Here is a 21756-nt window from a genome sequence, read left to right on the forward strand (position 1 = left end):
AATTTATGAACTTTGTGCATGTAATCCCTGTGAGCCAAATGCTCAGCCTTTAAACTTTAAACTGCTTTAAATGCTCAACTGCTCAAACCTTCTGTTTGCTGGGAGCAGCCAATCAGAAGAAAGCTGGTTTAAAGCTAGCGAAAAAGGAGCTAAAAAAATAGACACTTGAACTGATGTGTTTTACCAACACGCAGTATAAGACTGACTCATTCAAAGCTACTCTAGTGGAGTCCAAGAATAAGACTAGAGCTGAAAATGAGCAAAATAGAGCTGTCCTTTTTGCCCAAAACGTTGAGATATCACTTGTAAAAGGAAAGGTAGATATCTACAGGTTTATCTGTTTCTCAGGGTATTTTTTGATTATGGATTGGTCGATTAAACTATTTCAGGTCGTTTGGGGCTATACAATTACAGAAAAATCCAGTTTTCTGTCAGCTATCACCCTCCCATTTTGACCCAGGAAAACTGGTTTTATCCACAGAGTCAGTGGCAAATTAATCATTTTCACCAGAAGTATATTTTTCACCCTCTACAATAATATATACAGTGTCATAGGGGCTGTATGTATGTGAGGTGTGGGGGTGGGGATTACCTTAGTCTGTGCAGCCTACATAGTGTATTCCAGTCAGACAATTTGTCCATTCATGAGGTAACATCATTACAACCCTCCACATACACTGCTTTGAACACACACTGGAAGCTGCCGCCTGGGAGTTGACGGTGAAACATGAGAAACGGAGAAAGGGGGGGAGGGAGATGAATAGAAAAATTGATCGAGAGAGCTTCAAGAGGCGCCTTTTTGAGAAAAATTGTAACATGTTTGTTTTTTTGTTTTTTGTTTTTATGTGAAGAATCCCAGAGAAATAGTGTTGCCGCTCTCCAAATTAAACCCCCGTCTGCCGTAAAGCTACAGTCGGTGGACAGTAGATTGTGCGTTTATTAGTGGGGAGAGATGGCTTTTATAACTCGCTTCATTTTCTGCCATAGACTGCCCATTAACCGTTTCTCCACTGGGTCCCATTTGTTCTCGCAATCAAGGCTGCAGTGTGTGGATTGTAAAATGGCTGACTGGAACTGTAGCTGTTAGAGGAAGGAGTTCAGCATGTTGTCAGGGAGAGGAAAAGCTGTGTGTGTGTGTGTGTGTGTGTGTGTGTGTGTGTGTGTGTGTGTGTGTGTGTGACGTGCATGTGATGACTGTCTAGACAGAGTGCCTTTGTGGCGCAAAAATGTACTCAAGGCCCGAAGCCAAACACAAGTTGGGAATGAACCTGTGTGTGTGTGTGTGTGTGTCTGTCGAGCATGACTGGTCTGGCTTATCAGTGTGCTTGTCTGGCTTTAGTCTTACTCTTTGTGTTTGGAAAGGGGGAGGAACAGGTGTGTGCGTGTCTGGGGGAAGGCACAGACAGACAAGCAGTCACATGCTGTCGTTCTTTCTCCTCATTTGTCTCGGCTGCCCCCCTTTTTTTATTTCCTGTTTCCTTCTGTCACCTGTTTGTCTCAGCGTCCACCTGTCAGACCTGTCCTCATGCGTGCCCTGCTCTGTTTTCTTTCCCGCTTATCTGCCGTTGCAGTGCCAAAGTGAATGAAAAATTTAGTTGAGCAATCTCCCGAGTATCTCAAGTTAAAATGTAACTGATATTTGTCAGGAACCAAACAGCCAGACCTCGAAGTGATCTCATTTCACTATGGTGAGTTAATCACAGAGCCTCTACTAAAAGTGTATTCCTTTAATTGCCCCACTTTGCTGCCCGGTTCCCCTGTGGGCTGTTATTGATTTGGCTGCTGAAACAAAGTGTGGCTCCCAGTCCGTGGATAAATGGCTTACTGGATTAAGACCTCCATATAAAACCCTCCAGCGTCTGTGTCTATGTATGGGGGCCAGGTGGGACCACCAGAGCACCCAGTAAAACCCAAATCAAACCCAGAAGACCAGCGTACAGTTGTCTGATCTTAATTGCAGGCAAAAGGATAAGCGGCTAAACCACGGCGGAGGTCGACGGATATAAAAAATTGTGATTTGAGTGGGAGCCGCACAGAGAAAGTGGTGTTGCTGCAACCACAGATTATTTCTATATTTTCCCAAATGCACAGTATGTTGTTTGATCTATTAAAAACTATGGATGCACAGTTATCAGCCAGAACCCCGTGGCCGATGGTTATCTCTCGTACAGCTGAACGATTTTAATATATGTCAGTTATTTGTTGTAAAGAACACATCTTTGTTTCCTTGGAACACAACAGGGAAATGAAGTGAATAAAAACACTCGACACTACTTTAAACATTGTGCATACCTACTTAAAGGATCAAAAACAGTGGAAAAGTCTGAGCCGTTTGGTGATTTTTGAGTTTACAGAGATAAATAAATGTGCCTTGTTTTTGCAGTTCAGCCAGGAAGTGTATATAAAACGATGTATCTCTTGCTCGATCTTTGACACAGTTGACGACTAAAGCAGTACAGGATGTGGTCTAGAAACAGACAGGGTGTGACTGTCTCTCCGAGTGTGTCTGCGTACGTGTGTGTTCCTAGTCCTCTCTGACTGCCTAAAGAAACACGCACACACACAATTTTCACTTCCTCCTCTGAGAGGAAAAAGGAGAATAAGCTGCATCATTTTGTCGTCGTCCTCCTCCTGCTGCTGCTATCCGTTCAGCATCTCCATTCCTCTCCTGAATGCCAGGCACATGAATGATTGGAGGATGGGGTCGCACTTACGTTCATGTCCCCTGAAATGGGTTGTGGTGTTCGTTGGGGTTTTCTTTCAGTTTTCATACCCAGCAACTGATGTCACGGTTTCAGCAGATGTGAAGAGAGTGGTTCCCAGCTGTGCGTGTGTGTGAGGGCACAGAAGGGTTTTTAAAAACACGCAAACACACTGCTGCTGTGGGATGAAAGGTCAGATCAAGGCTTGCCCACTCTTTATTATGGCCTAGATAAGATCAGGCGTGTCAAGACTTGCTGTTGTGTTTGTATGAGCTTTTTATATCCTGGGCAGGCTTTTAAAGTTTTAACACATCTGTAGTGTTTTCTCTGAACAAAGAGCAAAATATTTATAATGAAGGCAAAGAAGGGATTCAGTAATAAAATTGCAGCTAATGTTTATTTGCAATACAAGTAATTGTTCTTTCCTAGAAAATGGTGAGAAATATTACTCAAAATGATGTAATGCATCTTTTTTGTTTTTAAAGCTTTTCAGTAATACAGAAAGGGACAGTTTACTTTAACCTCCTAGGACCTGGCGTCCACATATGTGGACATCACATTTATTATTATTGTATTTAGACCAAAATACTCAATTTTGCTCTACAAGGGCCTGATATCCACTTACGAGGACATTATACTGCTACTGTTCTATCGAAATTTTAAATAAATATCCTCATATGTGGCTCTCATTTTTCTTAGAAACAAAAATTAGGTAAAACCAAAAAATCAGGTAATTCTTTGTCTTTACATTCATCAGGTCACAAAATATCAAAGAGAAATTAAAAATGCATGCCGTGGAAGAGTTCAGGTCTTAGGAGGTTAAAGGTGAAACGTTACGCTTTTCTTATTTTCTTCTCTGTATATGCTGTTACAATGCTGGATACCCATATTAAACATGGTCAGACTTTGAAATAATGAGGTCAGCGTATGTGCACATAATCCCTACGAGCCTAAAGCTCAGGCTTCAGACTGCTCTAAACACTCGGTTTCAGGTAGGATTTTCTACTTTTGGCTCTGTATATTGTCAAACAGTGGGTATATTTTATTCTGTTGTCGTCACGCATTCACATGGCTTTTGCTGTGAGCACACAAGCCCAAATAAACCTTCTGTTTGCGATGAGCAGCCAGTCAGGAGGAGTTAATACAGCTTATTTCAGTGAGAGGCTCGTGATAAGATAAACAGAGATTATTTTGATCTGCGAGTTTTGCAGACCTACTCCAGTAGAGTTTACGGAGCTGGAAATGAGCTGTAACTTCTTTTTACATAAGTTCCTGAAATGGTTTTCTGTCAGCTTATCGTGCAAGTTTGAGCTGAAGTAACCTGTGACTTTCCTGAGATTTGTTAACTAACAGAGACCGCAAGTGCCAGTTTGCTCCATCTTATGTGTATGTGTTTGTTAGAGGGGTAAGCCTGGTGTGTGTTTTATTATGCATGTATGGGGACCGGATGTGTATTTATAGCAAAGAGTAACTGCACACGTGTGTTTATGTGCACTGAGACAGCAGTCATTTAGTGGGTCCACGTGACAGGAGTGGAGTGGCGCTTGACCTCGGGCTTGTTTGCTGTGTGTGTGTGTGTGTGTGTGTGTGTGTGTCAGTCTGCGTTGGTTCATATGTGGTTCATATAAATTACACCAAGAGTAGGAAAAAGAGACTCTGCTTGTTGTCTTGTCAGGATGAGCTGAAGGAGACTCACTTAAATGAAGTGCAGTCTTCAGGTATGAAGAAATTCACTGTCAACTTTTGTAGGTTGACAGCCTTCACCCCAGTCAGGCAGCAGCTCGTTGGCAACGTGGCGAGGTATGCAATCTACTTCATCTTGGTTCTAGCAAAAATGAACAAAAACCTCAACCAGCTGCAAAAATGCGCAGTTAGAGCATCTTTTCTTTTTTCCCTGCTCACAGGAGAATGCCATGCTCCCATTGAAATGCTCCTTTGCTGTGTGGGCTATCGCTTAAATACATTTGCTCTGCCAGACTGTGCATGCTAATGTACAGTCATGGGTGCCTGCGTAGTAAAGTGCCGCTTGTTACTGTTTGATTTACTGGCACTTTACAAAGACACACAGACACACATTAGAAAAACCACTTTCTACTCCATTAAAGCGTCTGCTGCAGAAATGTCACGTATGCTGAAAAAATGGGTCACTGTGAGTTCACATGGCTGCGGCTACATCCAGCTACACAGTGGTGGGACAAGCCAGCGTGAAGCTGCAGCAGCAGGCAGACTGCTGGTGATTAGGATCAACAGAGCAGAGTTCAGCCGAGTGAGTGTGTGGAATGCTAATCCACATTGTCATAAGGCGAGCTTCAGCCTGACAAAGGGTTGGAGACATAAGGGGGTTAGTTGTGTGTTTGTGTGTTGCAGAGGCACCCCAGATAAGAGAGGTACTTCGTTATTGCAGATTAGGACCCAGTAGCAGTTTGGTGTGTTTTTAATAAAGCAAGGTGGGGGTGGGAAGGTGAGGAAAATGGTAGTAGTGCCGAAATGTGCAAACGTTTGCACTGGCACATATTCATTAAGGAAGAGAGAGTGCAGAGCAGCAGGAATAATGAGCAGGGGTGTGTGCGTGCGTGTGTGCGTGAGTGGGTGGTGGGCGTTAAGCCGTCAGCTGTCAGGTATGCAGGAGTCACTGGGAGCGACAGGCAGCCATTAGTGTAGCGCACACACGTGCATGTTTGTTTGGTCTGTGTGTGGGTACAGAACATACAGAAGTAATGGCCCACCTGCAGCCTTGTTCTTTTACTGTGTTTTCTGGGTGTTTCTCACATTTATACTAAAACCCAGACCCTGGGAGTTTCCTTTTGAAGGGTGACTATGCCTGTAACCACCATTAGTCACACAGACTGTATATCAGTGATTGCCAAAGTGTGGCCTGCGGCCTCTCTGTGGGCACTAAAAGTACTGCAGGTAGACCTAGCGATTTGTATTAAATTTTTGAATTCACACCTTCTAAACTTTTGTGACTCCATCAAATGAAAGATTGAATCAAATTATAATCCTTTTGGTGTAATTCTTATGAGCTTTTATAGGATAACATTTATTGGGATACTTTTTCGACTGCGGTTTAATAAGTAGTTTAAAATTAGAAAACAAAGCAAAACTAATGAAGCAAAGCCATGGGTTTAAATTTTATTATTTATTTATTTATTTCCTGGTGATTTTCCTTTGGTGGAATTTCCAGACTTCTTTAGTTGGCGTCAGATATGAGGGGAAAACCCTGGACCTTAATCTGTTCTTTGTCCTTAACCATAAAACCTACAGTCTTGACCCTCAAACAGCCCCAAAATGAGCGTTGGCCAAAATGTCCTTGTTTACCAGTAATGTCCTCGCTCTCAAGGTCTAATTGGTCCTTGCAAACACAGACACACACACATGCACACACAGACAAAGGAGGGTGCAGACCTAGCCTTTAATGAGCTGTCAGTCGTCTTAGCAGCCAAACATCTGTCGTTGTAGAGATCAAGCAGATGAAAGACCTCTGTATGACCTGACGTTACTATCAGTTTGGCCCACGCGCTCCCTCTGTATGTGTTTGACACACACACACACACACACACACACACACCATTCTTTACATTGGACAGACCCAGCTCACCGCCACACCACTGCAGTGGTTACATCGTGGTTTCTGTCAGTCCTCCTTCTCTCTGTCTCTTCCCTGTCACCCCTCTCTCTTTCTGAGCTGTTCACTCTGTCCCTTCCCCCTCCTCCACTCAGTGCTGCAGTGCTGGAAGGGGAAACGGGAAAAAACCAAAAACACACTAACCATAAACATTCACAAATGATCGAGGTCCCGTCTGTATACACACAGACTAACAACCACACCTGGCTCACACATACGGCTCCAGCCTTTTAACATTTGCATGAACATGCTCATTCATGCATGGCCTTGTAAATAAGGGACTATCCCCCCTACATACAGTTCAGAAAAACTCTCATGCAAATCACTACTACTAGTTTTGTTTTTTTGTTTTCTTTTGCTGATGAATATAGAAGTTGTGATTTGAGGTGGAGGTACAGAGCATAAAGTCACAGGTCACATTCACTTGCCGTGAATTAATTGCTGTTAAAAATAGATGTTGGTATCGACTGTTATGTGCAAGTAAGATGGCATTTAGAGGTATCCGTGTGTCACATCAATTCTTCGAGGGCCACATGAATTCTTTTAAGAAAGACGCTGTGGCTTCTCTAGGTAGCGAAACAGAAGGTGAATAGATAAATAAAAATGATCATGTGTGCTTCGTGGAATATGTAACAGGTGAATAATTGTGTTTTTTGTAAATAATACATGCTTAAGCTGCTGAATGAGGCTGCTGCTGGACCGGTATAAATGATAAGCGGCTAATACGTGGCTGTCACAGTTATTTGCTGGCATTGTTCTGAGGCTGTTTAGCGCTGGTAATGACACAAGCTCTTAGCCGGTACAGCACAGAGGAAAATCCTTTAGTCCAGCTGATGAAAAGCTGCCTGTTTATTATTCACTGAGAGCTTGTGTGTCTGCGTTTTGTGGATAAACGTTTTATAGCGGGCTTTAAACGGGTACTAAGTCAATTATTGATGCTTTCACACTTTTCTCTTCCCCTTCTTCTTTCGTCTCCTTCCTCTTCTTACCATCTCTCTTCTCTCTGCATCTCCCTTCTCAATCTGCTGTGTGTCGGTCGCTGTGGGCTCCCTAACGGCTCGCATTGCGATGCTGTGCATTGTTGTTCCTCTGCTGTCTCTGTTACCTGTCAGTTAGGTAGACCATGTTTGTGAAATGCACGGAGCATGTGTGTCAGGCCTGCCTGTCACAGATAAGCATCAGCTACATCAGCTTGTGGCCTCTCGCCGAGCGTGGCCTGGATATAAAAAAAAAAAACCTCAACCCAAAACGAAACGGTGAGATAGACAAAACTAGAGGCAGCAGGCAGTTCTTACTCAACATCCTCTGAGGGTATGACGCTGACACAGGAAACACAAACGTACATTTTCCTGTACAGCGCGTGTTTTGATTCCAGCTGCGTTGCATGTATGCCGATGTCTGACACGCTCAGAAGCGTGTAGCAACAGGCCGCGTCGACTCACAGCTAGGCTTTTTTTCCTGTTTTAGTCATAGGCCTTCCACTACGGGCTCATTCGGCTGCGACACCAGGTTTATCCATTTCCTCGCTGCCTTCGTTTTCCTCACAGCTGCATTATGGCCAGCTCAGGCTAGTTCACTTACTTCTGCACACATTTGTATCCATCCTTTACATCTTGAGTGTCATTTGTCTCCATTTCCTATCGTTTAAGTGCCGTTTGTCTCCATCTTTCCCCCTCTGCGTCTGCGTGCCTGGTGTAATTTCTCTCCTCTCTGCATGCTTCCTCGCATTCTCACACCTCCTGACGGAAATGCTCATTTTGAGTCGTTCAGACTATTCCAACAAATGTGGAGCACTACATCTGTGTCTTCCTCTCGCTCTCTGCTGTATTTAACCTTGGGGTGTCTTTGCTCGTCTATTTAACCACCATCTCTCTTTCTCTCTCCTTCTGTTTTCAGAAGGTGGTGGAGGAGGAGAGCCAGGTGAGGAAACCCTCGTTAGATATCTGCTCCACCGGCGACAAGTTGGCTGATGCTGACCCAGCGAGAAAGGTCAGTTATCATTTCCCTCCCTGTGACACCTTCCCCCATTCCTTTCCTCCCCCTTCCTCCACGCTCAGGTACCCCCCCCCCCCCCCCCCCCCACTGATAGACACACCCCCTGCTCACTCATTCATAGCGGCATGCTTCTCCTCTGTTGTACCAAGCTGCTCTGCTCCTCGCCCCCTCCCCCGCTAACGTGCCCAGTGTCTCAACTGATGCCTGATGGATGATCCCCCTTTCACATGTATGCATGCATATTAACTATATTATGGCTCCAAGAGCGCCACGTGCAGCACATTTCTTTCTCCTTCCGCTGTCTTTCTCCACGTATTTGTGTGTGTGTGTGTGTGTGTGTGTGTGCACGTTCATGCATCTGATTGCTTTTGTAATAATTTATCTAATGCGCTGTGAAGGCTGTTCACCAATCAATATATGAGGATGGAAGATGTGCAGTTTTGTTTTTGTTTGTTTTTTTGTTTTGTGCCACATTTATCTATTTGTTTGCGTTTCCAACAGGGAAAAGCATCTCCACCGACTCTTGTGTTCAACCGGCTTTTCTCAGAAATTAAGGAGGAGCCAGGACACCCCACCCTGGTCCATCCCAGGTACTACACCTTATTAACCCTAAGTCAGTTATTCCAGTAAAAGCTTTGAGGCTTGTAACTATCATATTTCTGATCTCCACTGCACCAAAGAGATCAAATTTCTCCAACAAAGATATAAAGCGGAGTCGAAAAGCAGAGAGCGTGTGGTATTCTGGTTTAATAAATGATGATTATCACAATATTTTCCTGTTAATAAACAGCATTAATTAACCATCTCAAACTTAGTGCCACTTTTATTTGGTGGTTTTAGAGATGTAGCAAGATGAAGAAGATTCTTCCCTTGATTATTTGTTTCATCTTTGAAAATTTAATAGCCTACAGCAGGCTGCCTTTAAAACTGTGTGCTGCATAAATAAACATATTCTGTGTGTTTTCATATAAAAAAAAAAGAAAAGCAGGAAATCAACATGTGTGAAGAGTTTTCTGGTTATTAGAAAAATTTTTGGACTTTGTTCAAAAATCTGAAATGTCTGAAATTATGAATATTAACTTGCATAATCAATGAATGAAGCAGTTGTTGCCCCTCACATTGTTTTATTTTTCCAGTGTAGAGAACTCTATTAAATCTTGCTGAAGGAGACGAGTGGTATTCACTTTAAAGATGGTTTTAGTTGGTTGTGCTAGACAAAATTAAAAGCTGCAGTTATTTAAGGACTTATCGATACCTGAATCTGTGCCAGATGGCCTGGTGTTATCTGTAAAAACACGGAGAAGAGATAAGACTCTCCTTGCCAGATATTATAGGTGTATGTTTTTAAGTTTTGTGTTGGCTTCGGTTTCTTCCTCTTCTTTTAATTTCTTGTGACTGCACTCCCTCGTCTCCTCCTCCTCCTCTCCCTCACTCGCTCCTTCCTCATTTCGTTTCCAAGCCCTCTGCATCTCCCACCGTCTCTCCATCCCCAGGGGACACCAGCTCTTGTTTAGATGTGGCTCACAGTAATCTGACCCAGATTAAAGCCATAGCTACATGTGACTGCCTGTGACTTACTGACTGCGTGGAGGCCTGCAGACTCCAGGCCAGACAAATTGGAGGGATTATAGCTCTGGTCACCTGTCAGCATCACACGATTGCTACACGTACAAACCAGTCAAGACCAGTTTGCAGTGTGTCTTTTGCATCCCAGAGTTGGTAATAATGCAGCGCCCTAACAGTTGGATGTCGTGCCAGACATCCGCAGCACTTAAAGTCGAATCTGGATCGCCGCAAACATCCATTAGTGCTACACTTGTCACATACAAGCCAGGCTTACATTATTCAGTTGCTTCTGAGCCGTTTCATGTAGAGGAGTGGTTTTCATTCAGGCGAGCAGACAGACCAAGCGTTGTGTGTCTGCTCTGGAAGAAAACGAAGCACAGAGTCCCACTGAGCTGCCATTCTTACCCTAGTTCACTGTTCCAGCCTCAGCCCTGTCTGGAGGGGGCTGCTGATGGGGGAGGGGTTCAAAGCTCCTCTCTTCTCCTCCTTTCTTTTTCTCCCTCTCTTTAACTTCCCTTCACACCATCATGAAACAGTGTTGGTTTAGTGGCCTGGGAGTATCTCACAGCACAATCTCTCTTTCTCCCAGTTGCATCCACTACTTGAACATTTGTGATATGCAAAAGATGTGTTTAGGCTGAGATCCTGTAAACATGTGGCAGAGATTTTTTTTTTTTCCTGCAGCCTTCCCAGCGTCCATTTACTTTGGGCTAGAGCAAACGCCACATTAGTTAAAGTAGCTGCCGAGTCAATAATTTGTTGGTACGATCATCGCTTCAAACACAAGATTATGTAAAAGGTGGCGCTAGTTCCTGTATGCCTAGAATAAAAGGGCAAAGAACAGATGCTTAATTCAGTCCTTACATATTTAGAAACCAGACAAATGTTGGTGTTAATGAAGAAAATTGTGAATTGATTCAAAATTAGATGATGTTTATTTGAGTGCTTAAATGCCTTCTCTTTTTGTTTCTTCCAGTTACTACATGTACACATATGATAAGATGGTGGCTCCCAATGTGTCACTGCGAAGGGAGGCAGAGATGAGCCCCGAGATGCTGAGCGCACTGCTCAAACACCACTACAGTCGCAGAGTGCTGGGCCACGACGAGCCGCCAATGGGTCAGTAATAATACACCCAGCAGAGCTGAATTATTAACCAGCAAAGACGCGTGTAAAGCTTTTTAATGGCTCAACATACATGCTATAACCACTTAAACACACAATCTGGTCTTCAAATTAGGATTAGAAATAAATCAGTGACCATGTTATTGTTGCCTTCTGCCTGAGGGATTTGATGTTGGATAAGCAGAGCAGGAACATGTTTGTTGTCGTGTAAACGAGAAGAAAAATCTGATCAGAGATGATGTGACTTCCTCCGACACAAAGCTGCCAAGATAATCTGACTTCATCATGCTTTTTGGAAACCATACAAATCAGCCAAATAGAACAACAAATAAGATCATACCCTGTCTTACTTGACCTTCTTGTGAAATTAAAAGCAACAGCTGACGCTCTGTAATTATGTTCAAGTGAAAAGCTGAAAATGGCAGAGCCGATAATGGGCCAAAAGGCAGGAAATTGCTTCCAGTTTATCCATTTAATAACAGGCCTTAGATCTCCAGCAGTTAATAAGAGCTGCACATCTGCAGAGACACTGAGTCTAGCTGCAGAACCCAGCGTGAGTGGGCAGGTAGAGGAAGAGTTTCTGTACACAGATTGTCTTTCTTTAATTAACGGTGTCAGACATGAAGATGGAAAGTTACTTGGAGTTTGACTAATTAAAAAGCATAAAACTGACTGGAGACACACACACATTCAGACTGTTTTAACAGTGCATATTTTTTGGCTATAACAAGACAAAAAAAACATTTACATGGAGTGTGATCTCTGACAAAGTTGTGTTCCACTATTTTCTAGCTGAAAATTGTCAAACTAGAGCTCGTATAAACGCTTTCCACAAACACTCAGTACGAACGATATTTGGTTATTCCAGTAGTTTTCAAACATTTTTGTGTCATCAAAATTGCCCTAAAACTGAGCCATATTCACAGCTGTGCAGTGTCATGTGACAAATTGGCAGTTCAGCTTTTATTTAGAGATGCATCTGTGGTATCTCAGGGGACACCTCGGTGTTGGCGGGGTGGAAACGGCCATGACCTCCTCGTGTGTGTTTTCATGTGTATGCGTTCATGTTTTTCCTGCATTAATGAGATGTGTGTGTACTGTATATTTTTATATAATCTACGTCTATACAGAGAGAGAGAGAGAGAGAGAGGATGAATCACAGGAATGCTCTCTGTATGCCATTATTTCACCACGTCTGACTGCCAAGCTGTCGCCCTCCCTCTCTTTCATTCCTCTCAGGCATTTTCCTCTTTTCTTCTCCGACCAGTCCGTCTCTCCTCCCTCTTTCTCTTCCCATCAGCTGTCGCCACATCCTCCTCTCTGAGCGGGTTCTCCGTTTGCTCCTGCACTTCCTTCTTCTGCCTCTTTCATCTCAAGCCTTCTACCCCTTCATCATTTTCTTTTTTTAAACATTTTCTCCCCTCATTTAATGCCTTCCTCCCCCTGTTATATCTGTGCTGTTCACTCTTCCTTTTGTGGTTGTCTCTCTCTCTCCTCTGTTTATTTCCTTTTGATCTACCACCAAATGACTCACGCCTGTTATTTGTGCACTTCAGAGCATGGATCTGGGTGTGTGTGCAGGCACACACATGCACTAGCCAGTTTGAGTCAGTAAATGATTGTCCTCTCTGGGTCCAACATGCTGTGTACAGAGCATCCCGTTTCCTGTCACGCACATGCTGCATGATCATTACCCTCTGTTCTCCTGATGTCTTTGTCACCATTCACCATTTCGCCTTCTTCATCATTATCTTCTTCTTGTTCCCCACCTGCTTCTTCATCATCATTTTTGTCTGTCTGCGAGCTTATGGTTCAAATACACTGCCATACCTAACCTACATTTGTGCACTTGTGTTTTTGTGTGTCACTGTGCCAGTTGGATCTTGTATCTTGTATTTTGTGAGTGAAGCTAAGCCCAGCAGAGCAGCACACTAGGGCACTTTCCGCAAGTGTTGTTGGGCAAAGAAAACAACTCTATCTGTAGTCTGTGCCTTTGTGTTAAGTCTCCTCGTGGCTTATGGGATCGTAAGATTACTGCAGAGAGGCTGCTTTTTTAAAAATTCCACCTTAAAAACACTGTTTTGTTTTGCGAGAACTCCACAAATGAACAACCTTGACCTCAGTGGATAAATGAAGTGCAAACGAATTTGGAAGTACAGCAAGTCTTTGTTTCTATCACCAAGCCTGAGGGAGATTCAAAAAAATGAATTTCTAACTCCACAGAATCAAAAATGTAAGAGAATCGTTAAGCACCGGTGCTGTGGAAATTCTGAAACTCACACATCACATTTGAAAACACATTAAGCATCACTGTTGAGCTTTATAGCTTCTTGGTGCTTTTTGTTTTTTAATTCATTTTGATGACTTTACACTTGATAGCATATTTTCCTCCAAGTTCTATTTCTTATTAGCCTACATAGTGGCTAAAGAGACATTGGGCACTAAACATCCAGAGATGCCCAACACCTGATTCTTTTTTTTCTACATCTCTCCAGCTCTCACATACATATCAATTTTAGTCATTATGAAACAAGTTATATTTCAAATTACATTGTCACGTCACAGTTGTCTCACAGGAAGCTGTCAGAGAGGTGCTTAAATAATTCTAACCTTTTTATTAGCCAGTCACCCACATTAAAACCAGGTCAGCTGGAACTGAACTAGAGATGAAACTAGTCTTCTCCTTCTCATTTAAGCGATTGGAATCAAATTAAATTACGATACTGCCAGAGATTACCACCCTACCCACTGTTTCCCATGATGCTCCTCCTCCCAGGCCGCAGCGAGGGAACAAGCCAGGGTTTGAACAGTGGAGGAGCCCACGCAGAGCAGCACGGCTCCCACACATGGCCCTTTATTCCTCTCTATTCTGCGTGCGTCTGAGGGCAAACACACAGAAAATTTGTGGGCGAGTGTTTGGTTCGTCAGCTGTTGCCGAGCCATACTTGTGCGCTGTGTGAGTGCACTGGTGCTGAGGAAGAATTGCAGGCGTTTATGAGGTTGTGCGAGGGTGTTACTAAGCGCGGGTGGCAGTGTGCATTAGCACGGCTCGCACTTCCTGTCTTTCACCCACCATTCTTCTTCTTCTTTTTCTTTTTAACTTCTTTCTTCATCTTCTTCATCTCCCTCCTTCCTCAGATCTTCACGCGTCGCCTGCTGTCGCTGCTGGTGCCGGGGAGGCCAAATCCCAATGTGCTGCTGCTGACTCGGCCACTGAGAGGGAATGCCAAACCCAGGCAGTTTCCATGGAGATGCCAAACCCAGCAGCCCAGGCTACAAGAAAGCCACCCACATCACCGCCCACACCCCTCTTCCCCGTCCTCCTCCTGCGTCGCTGTTGTCATCGGTAACGGATGTAGCAGCTAAGGACGTGAGCTCTGCCACGAGCGGCGTTGTGGCGACGGTGGGGGGGCTGGAGGACGACAAGGACAGGATTGTTGTGGAGATCATGCAGATGTACAGCAGGCAGCAGGAGAAGCTCAACTCCACCCTGCACAAGCAGCTGCAGCTGGAAATGGTGAGTCGGTGGTCGGAAAGATAAACGAGGCCGAGATCAACGAGCCGATAACTGTTTCCGCCCATTAGAAGTGTCCTTGATGTGGAGGTGATCTTCACCTTCCACTAACCCCCTCTATTACTTCCTCCCATCACGTGGAACGTGTCAGTATCAGATTGTTCCACCAGTTTTTAACACAAGTCAGCAGAACAGTTAATATAAATCAGTGTTTCACTCGTTTAGCGTATTATTAAAGCCCTGGGTTTAATTTCAGTTTGGATGCATGGAAACTGAGTTGAACTAGATTATGGTGACATTCGCATCTACAGTTGAATTATGTTCTCCACTAATGGGATTTGGGGAAAATTGCATTTGTAATCTAAAATGAGATGCCACCATTAAAGAGTATTGGTGACAAAATGTCTGATGAAATAAAATGTAAGCAAACTGAAGCAAACAGCCTCCTTGTGGAGCTTCTGTAATGTGGCGGTAGAGCAGGTAGTAGTCGGAAGGTTGCTGGGTGCTCTAGCCTGCATGTTAAAGTATCCTTGCAAGATCCTGGACCCCCAAATTTCATCAGAGTGTGAATATTAGATAGAAAGACTATATATGCGAATCGGTCTATTTACCATTTGCAGGAGTCACTGAAATGTGACTTTTTCTTTGTGCCCCCAGGAGCTGGAGACTTTGCGTGGAGGCGAAGCAGCGAGGCTACGGGAGCTGAGCGCCGAGCAGCATGAGCTGCGCAGCGAGCTGGAGGCGGTGCACAGCGAGCAGGCACGGCAGCTCGGCCAGGCCCGCCAGGAGCAGCTGGAGCTGGAAACCCGTCTGGAGCAGCTCCGACAGCAGGCCTGCGCCTGCGAGCCAGGGGCGCAGCGCCAGCAAGAGGCCCACTACACAGCACAGGTACGGGCTTACAGGGGAACACATGCATGCACAGACTTTTGCATCAGAGTGAATCTCCGTGACATAAAGTGTGTTCACCGGCTTGCATCACTTAACATATGGCGTTTTTATCTTAAAGACATTAAGATTGAAAAGCTCCAGTGGGACTGAAACAAAGCACACTTTAACACAGCACTCTGCATATTAATATTAAAGTTGAGCTCGCTAAGCATTTACAATTAGTTCTCTTTTCATTTTCATCAGCATGTATGTACAAACATTTATCTTTGGATCTGTAGTTACTAGAGTCATGATTAAATCAGGTCTTTAGGTAAAATTATTTGGAGCTGCACTTATTAAACGTAGCAGTCAAATAGAAAGAATTTACTGTGATGCTGTGTGAGTCTGTGCGGAGCACATACTCAGACGTCTGTTTGGGTTTCAGTAGACCTAATCTTAATCTCTGTTACATCGGCCTGAGCTCTTCCATCTCCTGCCTTTGGCATCAAGCTGTCCCTTTGTTAAGAGAACGGGTGTGCACATTTCTGTGTGGCTCTGAGAGTTCAACATGGGGGTTTTTTTTGTTTTTTTTTTAAAGGTTTGGTGCACATTTCTTTGTTTACTGCTAAAAGGGGAAAAATACAATAAATGGTTACTCTGACTGATGGTTTAAGAGCTCTCAAAACACAACAGTAGTTATTCTGTCTGCACCACTTTGCAGTGTGTGTTGTAAAAGCCTCTGAGCCAACTATGTGTCTAAATGCAGGGTCTCTGTTGGTTTGTTTTTGATGGTTAACACCTGCCTGATTATGAGGATTTTACTGTTTTTTTTTTGGCCTGTTGCTGGAACAAGCCACAGCAATTTGATGATGTCATGTTGGGCTTTAGTTAATTATTTGTTGGGAACATTTCTTTAAATATTTACGACCAAAGTAGTTTGCAGAGGAATGAACAGTTGCGGGCCTGCTAAGAAAAATCTGAAATGAAGACTGTTGACAGATTACTATTAGATGTGGAAATGTGTGAGAGTAATGTGGCTCGTCTCTGTGTCTCCTTTCAGTTGTCCGACCTGCGTCAGAGGCTGGAGCGGGCGGAGGCTGACCGGCAGGAGCTGCAGGAGGAGCTGCGCATGGAGCGGGAGGCGCGCGAGAAGCTGGAGCGCACGATTGCCCAACTGAAGCAGCAGATGGCCCAGTCTGGCACGATGGGAGGCAGCCCCTCTCCTCCTCCTACTCCCTCCACCGGACCCCCTAACGCCCACTCCCCACCCTGCTCAGAGGCCCCAGCGGCTGGCCAAAAGTAACTGCCGCCCCTCCGGGCGCCTTCCCTCCCCCCCCTCATTCCTTTCCTCATCACCCGCCAAGTGTACAGACACAAAAAGATCAGCCCAAAGCTGAAAGGAGCATCACGTCTCCTCAGGCTGATTTGAAGTTGTGCATTACGCTCCCCTTTTGCTTAGTGTAGGATTGACTTTTGTTTTTGTAATTCAATGATCATTTAAAAAAGGAAAAAAATTTTTTTTTTTTTTAAATTTTCACTTCCCTCTCTTTAAACAGTATTTAAAGGTTTTTGGGCATGTATGTTGGGTTTAATTTATAGTTTTTACTGAACAAATAGCTGCTTCACAGACTGAAGACTGGTCCACTGAAGACCAACTCAATCCTTCACTATAACCCACCCCAACCCTCCCTGTTCTCCAATCCATATTCTACGACCCTCCCTTCCTGCTTACTGGTTTCTGGAGCTAATAATGACTTTGACTTTGAGATTTCGGATACAGATTCGCTCCTCCTTGAGGACGTCACATCACGCTACTACCTGGCACAGCAGCCAGCACTCCCGAACACATGGCGCCGCCTGACCCGTGCCCCTACTCTGTCTTTCTGTATGTAAAGCCCAAGTACCAGCGACCGCAGGAAACTGCACGGACATTTTATTACATTGTGTAACATGCGAAAACATCAAGTCTTTATGGGGGACAAAGACCTTTACTGTACAAAAAAAGAAAAAAGAAAAAAAATGGACTTAATGAAAATATGCCAATAGTGATGCTGAACTTGAAATGAGTGTTTTTGGGTGTGATCTCTACAAGGTAGCTAGCTAGGGAGTAGTGTTTCCTGCACTACAGCTGCTCCTAGCGACAGACTGGTTTTCTCCTCTGCTGGGCCACCTGGGCTCTCCTGATGTAGACCAAACAGTCTGCTAGATGAACCGCCAGTTGCCCCGCATCTCCTCTGAAGAGCGCACACCTTCCATTGTCCTCTGCTCGGAAACTCCTTAACACTGTGTATTTTTATGTTTTTATTTTTTCACCTCTAGCCTGTCTATCTTCAAGATGGAAAGGAAACACTGCTGTTTCAGGCTCGGCTTGAAGAAGTGTTGTGCACTCCTTGTGCCCCCCCCCCCCCCCCCCCCCCCCTCCCTTCAGATCCCTCTGGGAAAGGAATGCGTCTGGACATGGGGGCCGAGCCGAGCCGAAAGAAGAAAGGCAGAGCCCTCACGCGTGGTAGCTGTGCCGTGTTACTATACTTCATGCGACATCCTTACGTGCCTGCACACACTCGATCGCGTCGGTGCAGTGCAGGCATTCATGCAGAACAATGGCCCCAGAGTTCCCAGTAGATGATCAAAGTTGTAGTCTGCCCCTCTGCTTTCAGGCTTCTTTATTGTTAGCAGACCGTTGTATCCCCACCCTGCTCGCATGTGAGAAGTGGGTCGCAGGTGAAGGCAGTTAGTCCAGGGTGGTTTGGGTCCTGCTTTCCGTTATTCTGCCTGACTGAACAAACAGGACCGGGCAGGCAGGGAGAGGAAGAGCGGGAAGAATTGAGGGCCCAGAAGACTAGCGCACTCTCCCCCCACCTCACCCCTTGCGGCAGGCTGGGTGGCCCGTTTGCCGGCGGTACCGAAGGAGGCTTTTTTTCTTTCTTTTTCTTTTTTTTTTTTTTTTTGTGCCGTCAGAATCGGGGGCAGCTGCCGTTGTCTGAGGCCCTCTGCCCACCCCCGAGCCAGACTGTACAGGATCTCCCAGCCAGCGCCTCCCTCTCTGCCCCCTCTCCCACAGTCACTCGCTCACACAGCCCGTGCATCCACCTCCTGTGTGAGATCAGCTGGGGGTGTGCAGCGTTTTTTTGTTTTTGCTTTTTTTGTTTTGTTTTTTTTGTCAGAGCCCAGGAGAGCTTACAGACGTCCAGCCAGAGGAAGAGAAAACTTTTGTGTCAGTTGCCAGGCAAAGGAGCTTTTTATTGCCACTAAGAAGATCCCGGTTAAGCGAGCGAGCTTGTGCGTGTGTGTGTGTGTGTGTAAATAATCGTGTGTGGGGGGGTGTGGGAGGTGGTTTGCCTGGGTTAAACTCTGAGCTTTTTTTTTTCTTTTTTTTCTTAATGCATCTGCCATTAATGCAAATTGATAGACATTCCACTGTGCTCCATCCTGTTTTCTCACACAGCTTCCCTTTACGATGACAGAGCTGAAGAAGCGGGCAGTTGTGGTTTGTTGACAGTCAGAAAAGCAGGTGCAGGTGCACAAACCAGTAAAAATCAACCCCCATGCCACAAATGTACACTCTACTGTTGTTCCATTTAAACCTTTATTGAAATTATGAAAGAAAATATTTAACGTATTAACTAAAAGATTTATATTCACTTTGTAAATACAGTAGTCATTAATATATTAACTGTTCTTATAAATAAATAATCTTAAAAGGTTATAATATTTGGATCAGAACCGAGGCTTCAGTCAGCCCCAGTGTTTGTTTCTTTTTCTTTTTTGCTTTCTTCATGAAAACTGATGTGAGAACTTGACTTTGTGTGGATGTGGGGGAGTGGAACACGTGGTTTACTGAGATGCGATGCAGGACAACAGCAAAAAATAGGAAAATATTACTTTGTTACACACTCCCCTCCCTTCTTTATGAACTGATGGAAATACTTTTTTGTGGATTTCATCATAATGGACTGTTTACTGTGTAATGTAAGCTGTTTTCCTCCCTTCTGTCTCCTCTGAGCAAAATTGAAAATGCTTTGTGGATAAAATGAAAACTTTTCTTTTCTTTTCTTTGCATGGTTTACTGCCCCTTTACTTTTTGTATCTGTGGGCCACTATCGGTCTGTTTAATGTACAAAAAAAGAGAAAAAGATTTCCCTGCACATGACACACAGATTGAGTTGGCTCATATGCATGAATATTGAACGTGTGCAAGTTTTATATCGCGAGTGGATCAGAGGCTAGCTGAATATAAAGTCAGAGTCAGATCATGAAGAGTATAACCTGTAGCCTAATTTGTTTGGAATGTGTGTGTGTGTGTCTGTGGGCGGGCCTCCAATGTCTGACTGAAGCACAGCAGCTTTGAAAAGGGAAACAGGAGAAACTTGCTCATGTAGCTCTGGACGTGCGATTGTGTCCTGATTTAAGATCATATATTATCCTCGTCATTTCTCACTTAGAATATAATCAGTATTAGTTTTTATTCACTTAATTACCTCTTCAGCTGAAAAATATATCAATACATATATAAAAATAAATATATATATATATATATATATATATATATTAAAAATTCAACACACAAGCAGATATCTAAGGGAGGTCTGTACTTTCTGAGTAGTTTGCATTTTATACACATGGGGGCGCTGTTTAACTTTTTTAAACCACATCACAATGATTTAAAAAAAGGACTAAAGAATAATGGGGCGTGCTGGGCCTTTTTGCATTTTGCTGTGTTATGAGAACTTGGATCTAGTTTGTACAGTTTTTACAGGTGTGAACTTTGCCCAACTGACTTAAAAAAAAAAAAAAGTAAAAAAAAAAGTGGAGGTAGCTGTGTTTTATTTACCACATGAACAGATTTGAATGCAAGATTTGCATAACCATTCGCCTATGTGACGAGAACTTGTAAATGGCTACAAGTTGACCTTTGAAGTGTTTGAAGGTGGTTTGATTTGTAGTTGGGTGTGTGATTTCTTTGTTTTCTCTTTTCTTTTCTTCAGGCTGTAATTAGCCTTTTAAGTAGAGCTGATCACACTGATGGCCGGTCACTAAAAAGAATACCCTGATTTCGTTGATACACATCCTGTTATAGATGGAAAAAAGACAACTCTCCCCCCCCTTGATGCTGTTCTGAAACATGAAACAGTGTCTGTGTATGACCATTGCATACTATGTTGCCAATACTACAGTGTGATGAGACTTTTGTTCTTGCATGAATTGAGACACTGTTCTCCTACCTCATGTTGTGATATATATATTAAAAAAAAGATGTTTTTTAAGCAGAAGACACTGCATCTCTGTTTATCATCATAGATATTTACTAGAAAGATTACATACCTGTAAATGCTTTTAGCTAATACCTCAGTTGTATCTAGTGTTTGTTTTTTTTGGTTTTTTTCTGTTTTTGCCCTTTCCTGATTTCAGATCTTGTAAATAAAACCCTGTATAGACAATGAACTTGGATCAAATTCAAGTAAAGTTCTGTAGTGTCAAAATCCGTCATGTCTTTTTTCTAGACCGCCTTTAAGTATAGAGCTCACCAACATTTATGGTCCTGTACATCCTTACACATAACAGTCCGGTGCTGATAATCAGATCCACTTGATTAACTGATCAGCAGTAACTCTGAGCTCTTCTGTAAAAGCAGGTCAGTGTGTTAACTCAGTGCCAAGGAAAAAAGAGGGTTATAAGGCCAGACAAGTCCATCATTCATATGTGGACATCTCAGCAAATTCACCCCAAGGTCAGATTGTGCAAATCACCCAAGAGCTATATGTCAGGCTCTACAGGCCTCAGTTCACATGTTAAAGTTCATGACAGTATATTTAGAAAAGGACTGAACTGGGGAAAGCCTCTTCTCTGTAAAAAGAACATGGCAGCATGGCTTCATCTGAACAAATTTCATTTGGGCAGATGAGAGCAAAGTGGAGATGTTTGCCAAAAACTAAACACAGCACATCAGCACAAACACATCATACCAACTGTCAAGCACGGTGGTGGAGGGGTGATGAGTAGGCCTTGTCTTACAGCCACAGTCATTGAGTCGACCATAAACTCCTCTGTATTCTAAAGTCAAATGTGAGGTCATCTGTCTGGCAGCTAAAGCTTGGGTCAAACTGGGACAGGACAACGAAACTGCAACAAATCTACAGCAGAATTGCTGAAAAATGTAAGTGGTCCAGTCAAAGTCTAGACCTCAATCTGATTGAAATGTTGTGGAGAGATCTTAACAGAGCTGTGCATAAATGACTGCCTGTGATTCTTAATGAAGTGAAGCAACGTAAAGAGGAACGGGCCAGAATTCTTCCACTATGATGTGACAGACTAATAGAGTTATACAGAAAACAGTCATTTCCAGTTATCAATGCTAAAATAAA

At 43.7% G+C, this 21756-nt stretch overlaps 1 protein-coding gene across 1 annotated transcript in view; it reads left to right on the forward strand.

Moving 5' to 3' along the window:
* The window catches only part of skila (SKI-like proto-oncogene a), a 33264-nt gene extending 12390 nt beyond the window's left edge, over positions 1-20874 (forward strand). Inside the window, 7 exon segments of the mRNA XM_026148880.1 lie at positions 8224-8316; positions 8824-8912; positions 10865-11007; positions 14152-14264; positions 14267-14530; positions 15185-15415; positions 16455-20874. Coding sequence (XP_026004665.1) covers positions 8224-8316; positions 8824-8912; positions 10865-11007; positions 14152-14264; positions 14267-14530; positions 15185-15415; positions 16455-16697 — 1176 coding nt within the window. The 3' untranslated portion in view covers positions 16698-20874.
* Positions 20875-21756: the final 882 nt, after the last annotated feature.

This window comes from Astatotilapia calliptera, chromosome 18 (assembly GCF_900246225.1).
Source record: "Astatotilapia calliptera chromosome 18, fAstCal1.2, whole genome shotgun sequence".
In the NCBI taxonomy this organism is placed as follows: Eukaryota; Metazoa; Chordata; class Actinopteri; order Cichliformes; family Cichlidae; genus Astatotilapia; species Astatotilapia calliptera.